We start from the raw sequence: 9,802 nt of genomic DNA, 5'->3' as shown, positions 1-9,802 counted from the left end.
ACCATTAACACAAATGCTTTGAGTCCGGTTTGACAGATAAGACTTGAACCATACAACCGCAGAATCAGAAGAACCGAGGGAAAGCAACTTATGCAGCATAATGTCATGATTTATAGTGTCAAATGCTTTAGACAGATCTAAAAATACCATTCAATGAACCGGCCTTTGTCCATGGTATGGAGAGGCTTAATAGTGATATCAATGAGACATGTGCTGGTTGAGTGCATAGGCTCTAACAGAGAGAGAATGTACAAACTACTTCAACTACTGCAACTGTTTAAAACTAGCCTACCTTTGTCGTGCATGTTTTCAGGATCCCAACGAACCCAAGCTAAGATGTCCACAGAGGAAGAGGTGCTAGCACGACAGCCTAGTAGCATGCATGGCAGTAAACACAGCGTCGGCTAATAGCAGGGTCTTAATGGGGGAGTAGCTCTGACGGTTTATTCGTTATTATTTTGACGGTTAACGATCAGTCTTTGAGGACTTCGACGGTTGACGGTTGACAATATTTATTCTTTGACTGGTGATTAATGTTAAGATTTTATATCTTCTAGTGAGAAGGAAAAGTGATTTTGAGGTCTATTCAGTCTTTCTCTGACGAAATGAAGTGGAGCGTAATTTGGAGACCACTAACGATAATCTATTGTTGGTTTCCAATAACTCCTTATTTCTCAATGATATATTCAAGATTAGCAGAACTTTTCGGGCCTGATTCTTCTCGTCCTGCCCATAGCAAACTTAGAGCACGAAGGAGATTGCGGAAATGCTTCACATCTCAAACTAAGCACCCACGTGTTTTCCTGTATCTATCTTACCGAGAGATAATAGATTCTCTTGATCTTATTCATTAGCGTGCATGTAAATTTATCGCTTACGTTAAGATGATGTTTAGCAAATTTCAGAACTTTTAAAAAATATCGTTCGAGCGCGAATTCATAATCTCAGTATCTGCTTTATTCGTGACCATCAAGAATCACTAGAGAGGACGGATTTCAAGTTGAACTCGAACAAATGGTTTACCTCCGACCTTGTGAAGCCGTTATTTCTTCTTTGCTTTTTTTTAACAGACAGGTACTATAAGTCAAAAAGAAAGTAAATCTTACCCCAACACATATTTTTCCCCAATTTTTGGCAGACAAAACATTCTTTTTAATAACTCAAAATTTTCACTTTTAACCCTTTCACCCCTAAATCTCAAAAGTAACTCTCCTTGCTGTCTGCTATACAGTTCTCATGATGTTAGTTTTGAGAATTCGGTTTTGAATCAATTAACAATTGCTCAACTGATATTTCTTTTATTCTTATCGCCTGTCTTCTTGACATTGTATTGATATTGTAAGGAGAAATTCTGCCTTGGTCACTCTCGGGAGTTAAAGGGTTAATGGTATATTTCATTACGTTTGCATACGAGAGGATGAGGTACCACAATCCAATCAGCTGTGGTTTTCAATATAGCCGCAGCGTAGGATCGCATGCTAAAATAAGTTTAAAAAAGGTCATCATTGGATAAGATCTGCTAGAATAACACGGCTCAAACCCCCAGCTCACCTGGACTTCGAATCGTCAACTTTAGCCAACAGTTAGACGAGATAGAGGCAAGAAGTAAAGTTGTATATAGATTTGGCAAGGTGTGGCAAGGACAATTTCCACGAGAGTAAAGCTATTTTTGCATCTCATCAGGAGACAGGCGCGAGTAATTTACGTCACGTTGACTTTCATAGCCACGCTGCAAAGAAGTTTCCTTCATAGTCATCGTATCCCAGAAGAAGGTCTTACCTCGACATCTCCAACCGTTTAGTATCTGTCAAGTAAAAACAAGAACATCCATTTATTGCATCAAAGGCTTCCGTGAGGCCGCTCATGGAACGGAATTGGATAAGCGAATGAAAAGGCAGTTGAATGAAAAAAATTGGGAATTGGTATATTCGGCGTATTGAAAGTTATTTGGAATGTTAGAGGATTTTATGGAAAGGAAAAAAAAGGCCATCTTCGTGCAGCTTCACTCCAGGTAATCGTGCAAAATCTATTGAACAAATAGTCCGCAGTCGATTGATATCGTCGGCTTAAAGGTCTTTAAACCATCGAAGCTTTTACGGTGTCACTTTGAGCATCGTCCCGCTTAGCAGCGTTTAGGATTTCGATGTCCATTTTCGCCGTCAGCGTTCCTGGCTTAACAACATTTCAGTGTTCTACTCCACAAAGGAGTTCAAACACAGACCATTTTCGTGCCGCTTATATACTTCATGGCTGAATGCCATTTATAGACGAAAAAATGGCGGAATGGTATATTATTATATAGGCGACTTTTTGGTTAGGCTTACTTGAGTTGCTAACTTACTTAAGGTTCTTCCTTCCTTAAGGTGCTTTACTTACTTAAGATGCTTTACTTACTTGAGATGCTTCACTTACCTGAGATGCTTCACTTACTTGAGATGCTTCACTTACTTCAGGTGCTTTCCTTACTTGAGGTGCTTTCCTTACTTCCCGTGCTTTACTTACTCGAGATGCCTTACTTACCTCAGGTGCTTATCTCACTTGAGAGTAAAGCACCACGTGTAACTAAAGCGCTTTAAGTAAGGAAAGTGCCCTAAGTAAGGAAAGCGCGTCAAGTAAGCCGCACCCATAGGTCGTCTATAGATTTCATTCCGCTATTTTGTCGTTTATATGGCGTTCATCCATGAAGTTTATACCGTTATTGGAAAAAATCTACGCCTTTCTCGTCCCTTCTAAAGCTTGGCAGATATTTTGGAACAAAACCATTATTTAGCAGGGGGAGGTTGGATTTCAATGTTTAATCCAATTTTTAATGAATAAATTAATAAGAGTCGATTTTCCTACTGGTGAGTGTGTGCCATAATGCCGCCCGACTTTCACCCTACATCTCATGGAATGACTACATCATCCATGAGCCGAACAGGATCCATGTATTTTTTTTCTTTTATGTATGTCACAAGAATTGAGAGCGTGCTCTTGATTAAGCGCCGCCCCTCCTTTTAGCCGAAATTTTAACTGAGCACTCAATCGCTTAACCGAGGAAATACAGTATATGTTACCAGAGGCGAGCAGAGTCGTAATACTTGATGGATTTTTAATACGAATGTTTATTTTTTTCCAAAAGGGTACGCTAATCAACCTGATTGATTCTTAGCGCGGTCCGGACTTTCCTATCTCTGCACATGGGCACGGTAACGCTTTCGTGAGGTTTTGTGAGTTTTTGGTTTTCATAGATATACGTTGTTTTGCCCACTGGGCAGCCTTCTTGAAGGAAAGACTTAAGTTACAATGTTAAGGTGATGAATAACTTATCAATTCTTTCCTTGTTCACACAAATCACTCCGGCTACCTGCAAAATATTGGTTTCGAAATGAATTTTGAGAAGGCAAGAGCGTCAATGATTCTGTTGACATGCCGTCCAAAAGCCAAGTACACTCAAGAAGTAAAAACGTGAGGCTTTTTATTTTTTACAATTCAATCTATCGATGTGACTTTCATTCAGACTCTTTCAATTCCTCAAAACAATTCTAGGTCATGATAGTTGATGATAGTTAACCAAAGTAGAGGCCTTAAGAGGTATCCAAGACCTCGGGTTAAGTTTTTCCCAATGCAAACCCCCCGGCTGATGAACAGCACACATTTCCTGTGCGTCTTTCAACTTATTAAAAGCCGCAATGTTTATTAGATATTATTGAGCATTTTCGACGCAGTGTTTAGTCAACTGGCGCGTATATTGAGCTTGACAGCAGCACGTTGAGTCCGTTTTATGAGGATTAAGCTCGAAGCGGACATTGAGATCGTTTCACAAGCAACATGAATTTATCGGATGTGTCTGAAGTGAATTCGAGGTCAGCGTTATTTAAGTAGCACAATATACTGTAACTCATTTGAAAATTAGGTGACATACAAACTTTCTTTTGAAGATTTACTGTCTCGATATGAATGATATGAATGTCCAAGGACGGTGGGATCTGACAGTGTAGATTACCGAGTAATTCTGTACTTTATGTTCAATTTGCTCCTCGAGTAAACGTCACATTCCTTTAATTTAGTGCGGTGTTTATCGGAAGGTGGTGTTTAATTGAGTGTTAGGCTTGTTACCAGTAGTTTATTGCGTTGCCTGCAGTCTGGAAGAAGTCATGAAGATCATGAACACTCATACCTTAACTTCTTGCCGTACTTTGTTTAGGAAACTGAACTCAAAGTTCATTTCGCTGCCATCAATATACCGGAGATAGATAAACATATTCTTCCTGACTGTAAAAAAAATAGATTCAATAAAAAATGACCGAAGAACAAAGAGCGTAAAGAAAACGCCGAAAGTGCGGTACGGTAAAAAAATGCGAAGAACGCCCAACCCTCAGGAAATGTACTCTCAAAAACAGCAAAACTTTCCACTGGAATCGAACCGGTTATCTGATGTTAGGTTATCTCAGTATAAAGAATCTTGTATCGTGGTTAAAACCATATAAGAACTTTGTTTACTCTAGACAAGGGATTTGTCAGGTGTAAACTGAAATACTCTGCTGAAAGCAATTTACTCCCTGCAGAGTTTAATGTCGCCGGTTTCTAATTTCGTGACCGATAGGCGTCAGTAAGAAACGAATTCCAGATGCCTTATTGAAAAGTAAATAATAAGAAAACAGCAAGGGGTTTCTTGATGAATATTTGATTCAAAATACCTCGTTTCAGATAGAAATGAGAATTCTTTGTTTTTGTCGTATTGTTTTTTGCAAAGTACCTTTGATAAAATGTTTGATGATATCTGAGTGAAAAGTGAAATGCCTCTGCAAGTAAATTATATTTGTGAAAAGTACACCGTAAAGCTTTTAAAGATATTCATTGGGAGTGATTGAACATCCGGTGGCCTTTACGTAGAGACGTTTTGTTTGACTCGTAATTAGTTGGATCATATTATTTAAGCCAATCGGATCCTGTTTGGTATTTTGATTGTCTCCTTCTGTTACCGCCAGCCAATCACATTCTCGACAGCCAAAGCATGCTAATTTCGTTGACAATTCTTTTCAGGAAAGCGTACTAGGTCATTAACTAAGAGCGTAGTCTTGGTCAGCTTTGAAGAGGAGATTGAATTGCGTTAGTACAACTGTTCTGTTCAACATGGTCGGAGTCGCTTACGGTACGCGTTTTGAACGATTGCTGCTCCCCGTCGTGATCTTTGGGGTTTGTTTATTGCCTTGCTTGTGCCAAAAGAAATGTGAGTCTGTTACGATACCTCTTTGCATTGGTTTACCGTACAACACTACAATATTTCCAAACATGTTAAAGCACAGAACACAAGAGGAAGCAGCTCTCGAAGTTCATCAGTTTTTCCCACTGGTTAAAGTCGGCTGTTCGGAGGATCTGGCCTTCTTCTTGTGTTCGGTTTATGCCCCCATTTGCACTCTTCTCGGTATTCCAGTTCCACCATGCCGTTCACTTTGTGACAGTGCACGAGATGGATGCGAAGATCTTATGAAGAAATTTGGTTTCACGTGGCCCGAGTCTTTGCGTTGCGAGAAGTTTCCAAAACTAGGCGAGGATCTCTGTGTTGGAAAGAACACAACTGGTAGAAACGGTCAAGTAGTGCCTTCTAAGGAACAACCACAAGGACACAACTCGACGGAGGCTCCGATCGACATTAGTTTGGTGTCATTCCGATGTCCGGAGGAGCAAAAAATTGATAACGATCACTACATGTTCTTTGGCAAGAAGAACTGTGCATCAAAGTGCGAAAACATCTATTTTGATGAGAAGGAGCGAAAAATTGCCCGTCTTTGGACTGGAATATGGGCGATTCTCTGTTGCATATCAACTCTCTTTACAATTTTAACGTTTATTATTGACATGAGGAGATTTCGGTACCCTGAAAGACCTATTATTTTTCTATCGGGTTGTTACTTCATGATTTCTGTTTCCTACATCATTGGATTCACTGCTGGCGACTCTTTATCTTGCACGGAATCTAAACATGGTCATTCCGTCCTTGTGCAAGGAACTAAACACGAAGGATGCACAGTAATTTTTATGCTATTATATTTCTTCAGCATGGCATCTTCAATCTGGTGGGTTATTCTAACACTCACTTGGTTTCTTGCGGCCGGACTAAAATGGGGTCAAGAAGCTATCGAGGCAAACGCACAATTTTTCCACCTTGCAGCCTGGGCGATTCCTGCCGTTAAAACAATTGCGATTTTATTGATGACCAAAGTTGATGGCGACGAGCTAAGCGGAGTTTGCTTTGTTGGACTCTCAGATTTAAATGCGCTGAGGGTATATGTGTTGGCTCCCCTGTTCATTTACTTTTTTGCTGGAGCTACATTCCTGTTAGCCGGATTTGTGTCGCTGTTTCGAGTGAGATCAGTTTTAAAAGACGATTACAGCAAGAGGGAGAAAATCGAAAAATTAATGATTCGTATCGGAGTATTTTCCATTCTGTACACTTTGCCCGCGATTTCAGTAATAGGTTGTTTGTTCTATGAGCAGGCAAATCGTGAAAAGTGGGAGCAATCATGGCTTGAAGGCTGGAAGCATCAACAAGCGTGCATTGATAACATGAAAGACATGGATTGTCCCAAATACCCGATTGTTAATGACAAACCGGATTTCACCGTATTTATGGTCAAGTACTTGATGTTCTTGATCGTTGGAATTACATCAGGATTTTGGATATGGTCGAGTAAGACCATTAACGCCTGGAGAAGGTTTTATCGTTCAGTAGCGCACAATCTGTTCGGGCGAGGAGCGAATACGCTCGTGTGATTGTAACTTGGAAAGTTTTTATTGTGAAAGTCTTATATCTGTAAGCAAGAAACGTGTAAAATCTATATACTTGCTCGTAAGGTCAATTTACGCCACCGTGAGAAAGAACTCCTTTATGGAACTTGCCGAAAGCGCGTGGCTATACTGCATATCAGATCGCGTGATCGAAAAGTAAGCTTGCTAGTGTTTACTGCCTATGTGGTGCTCTATACCGGTTGTTGTTGAGCAACACCAATTGGCTCATGGAAATGGTTAACTTTTTACCGCGCCTGGCTGAGCTTCGTTTGAGCAAACGAGCATGGTTTGCGTTTTGTTGACTTGTGTCATTAGCGATTTAGAATTATACAAGTTGTAACGCACTTAAGCCCTTATATTGGAATTGTTCTTTAAATAGCCGACTTGCACCTCCTTCCTTTAAATTCGTGTTATAGATAAGAATGATCGTCCTAAATTTTGCGTTTTTCTGTGAAGTTGCTTCGAAAAGATTGTGTCATTTTTTGTTTCCGTCGGAATTGAAAACTACTGCACATTCTTGAAGCTCACGTTTCATCGGCTTATCCTCTTCAGATCAGACACGAAGCTGTTTATGTGAACTGCAGTTGTCATAACTGGGATGAAGTTTCTAGAAAAGGAGTAAACAGATTTAATGCTATTCCAGATTACACAAAAGCAATTTACTATGGTTTTCACCCTTTTTGGATGCTTAAGTTTGTTTGATATGAATAAGAATGTGTTGGTTTGATTTATGTCAGCTGGGAACTGCTGGACACTGTCAACACATTTGATCGCATTATTAGGGTATAGCTGCATTTTAGAGCGTGGCTGATGTGTTTTCTATTTAAGGCCACTTACTTAACTCATTAAATCCAAGGACTTCTGTGGGTTAACTGATTTTGAAGTTTTATGTTCATTATTTTATTGATAAAGACAAAGGTATAGAGGACAATGTTTGCTCTATGTGTATTTGACAAGAAGTATGCCATTAAAGTTACCAAACAGTTATTGAAAGACATTTAAATTACTAGGTGTAACCAGAAATATGTGGACAAACTGGTATTTGAGGCTTAGCTCATATCAACCTCTTAATTGTATTAGTTCTTGTACAAACATTTCCAGGGATGACCAATTTTTTGTGTTATTTGTCTTAAATGAACCATTTTCTGTCAAGCATGAATTTTGAAAAGTAGTTTGTATTTGAATTAAATTGACGGAGTTTCCCAAGCATGGTCTGATTCTGTAATTCCACAACTGTCCTCTAAGGAACTCCTTTGTTGAATTATTTGGTATACTTTTCCCCAACATTTTTGAAAAAATGTCTTCCATTTTGAAGGCTACATACCAAAGGTTTAAGGATGAGAACATTTAAGATGTTACTATTAAATCTGTGGTAGTTGTTTTAAATCAGGTTCTCTTTAGATGCAAGGTGGTAGTTAACAGGATTTTAAGAGAAAACTGTGAATTGTCTTAGGTTTTGGGATGTTTGGGAGGCATAAATAAGTATTCTTACCGTGAGATGTGAGTTTTTGAGATTTTGATACAAATGTGGTTTTTTCTTATAGTCAGTTTGTACTGAAGGTGTTTTTTCTTGGTTCAGTGGCTCATGCTTTATCTCTTTCTCTCCTTTTTTTTTTTATACAATTTTGCTTGAGTTAGATTTTGACCCTTTCACTCCAAAATATCTTGATGGTAATACCAATTTTGTTTTGTTATTTTTTATGATTGGTTGTCAAATCAAAGAATTTGCCTTAGTTAAAATTTTTCTTTATTGTCATCTCCTTTGTGCCCAACATTTTATTGATTTTGTTAAGAGAATTTACTTCATGAAACTTAGGGTAATGACATTGGATATTTGTGGAGAACTTGGTTAAAAACAATATGAGAATGGCAGAAGCATTATTCAAGTGCCCCTGGAGATATTCTTCTGCTGACACTTTCCTAGGAATCGATTTCAATGCTTGGTTCATTTTACCCAGTTGAAAGAAACCCTTGCAATGTATGGTGTAAGTATGCCACAAGCTGTTACAGCCTCATGCTCTATTGTAATTTTCTGCGAACTTTTTTTTTTAAAGTGAGTCGTCTTATTACACATGGGACAAGGACATAATGCTGAGTCCCCACAAGGAATCTAACTCAGAATTTTTTCTTTGTCCCACACTTGTGAAAAGACAGAATGCCATCTTAACTCTTGTGGAGATGTTCAGTGCTATCTGTTTTTGTGTGGACTGCGTAGCATTAAATTTTTTGTCTGTACCTGATAAAATCTTGACTTAGCCTGCAAAAGTATTAGGCTGATACTTAAGTTATCCCTTAATTCCTGGACTACAAGCATGGTTTGCATGCATTGTATAGTCTAGGGGTGTGCTCCCTTGAAATTATTATAAGTGACTTGAGGGTAATCTTGGATGTTTCAGTTTGTCTACTCCTATGATTTAATTATAAACAAAGATTGCAACATACATACATAGATGCATGCATAATTTATTTCAATAAAGTCATGATAAGGGCAGCTTTTGCTGATGTGGACCCAACTACATGCTAAAATATTTAAAAAAAGAGAACCTAATAGCATAATCTTAAAAGTTTTTATAAAGTATAAAATATAGATCATCTAATAAATAATTATTGATAAATAATCAAATATAAATATGAAACTAATAAGTAAGTAATTTAAAAAAGTAATCCCTTTCAATAGTATATTAAATCTTCAGTTCTCCTATTTAAGTTATTGCATTGTCCCTTTATGTAACTATTAGTTTCCATCAATCTTGATTTCTTTTTAAGAGCTAATTTAAAAGAATTCATATTTTCTGCATTTCTTATGTCTGTCCAGATTATCCCAGCAATTTTTATTTCTTTTGCTGACCAGCTGTCAGCACCATGTGCTTTCTTGGGGTTAACTGATTTTAACTTTCTTGAAAAGGCTTCTACTGGAAAATCAACATCTATTACAGGTGTCACTCTACAGATATAAGACAAAGGATTTACATTTTCTTCTTGGTTGGATGCATGGTTTTCACCAATTGTGGAAAAGAATTGGTTTAATGTA

General features: G+C 38.2%; 1 protein-coding gene and 1 long non-coding RNA gene across 2 annotated transcripts; one reads left to right on the top strand and one right to left on the bottom strand.

The window, feature by feature from the left end:
* Nucleotides 1-939: 939 nt before the first annotated feature.
* LOC149034337 (uncharacterized) lies at nucleotides 940-4,281 on the bottom strand. The gene is made up of 3 exons (XR_016182727.1): nucleotides 4,160-4,281; nucleotides 1,552-1,804; nucleotides 940-1,077 (listed from the first exon to the last, which is right to left on the bottom strand). It is a non-coding gene; the product is annotated as an uncharacterized LOC149034337 (long non-coding RNA).
* Nucleotides 4,282-5,025: 744 nt separating this feature from the next.
* On the top strand, nucleotides 5,026-7,977 carry LOC113665072 (frizzled-2). The gene has a single exon (XM_027180726.2). The coding sequence runs from the start codon at nucleotides 5,116-5,118 to the stop codon at nucleotides 6,754-6,756; it is 1,641 nt and encodes a 546-aa protein (XP_027036527.2). The 5' UTR covers nucleotides 5,026-5,115; the 3' UTR covers nucleotides 6,757-7,977.
* The last annotated feature ends 1,825 nt before the right edge of the window (nucleotides 7,978-9,802 follow it).

The sequence above is a fragment of the Pocillopora damicornis genome, chromosome 14, assembly GCF_964200805.1.
Source record: "Pocillopora damicornis chromosome 14, jaPocDami1.2, whole genome shotgun sequence".
NCBI classification, from domain to species: Eukaryota; Metazoa; Cnidaria; class Anthozoa; order Scleractinia; family Pocilloporidae; genus Pocillopora; species Pocillopora damicornis.
The sequence above is the reverse complement of the archived record's forward strand: the minus strand, read 5'-3'. Positions and strand labels throughout refer to the sequence as shown.

Excerpts from the sequence above, each read along its gene's own strand:
- LOC113665072 (XM_027180726.2), top strand. The coding sequence starts at position 5,116 with ATGGTCGGAGTCGCTTACGGTACGCGTTTTGAACGATTGCTGCTCCCC.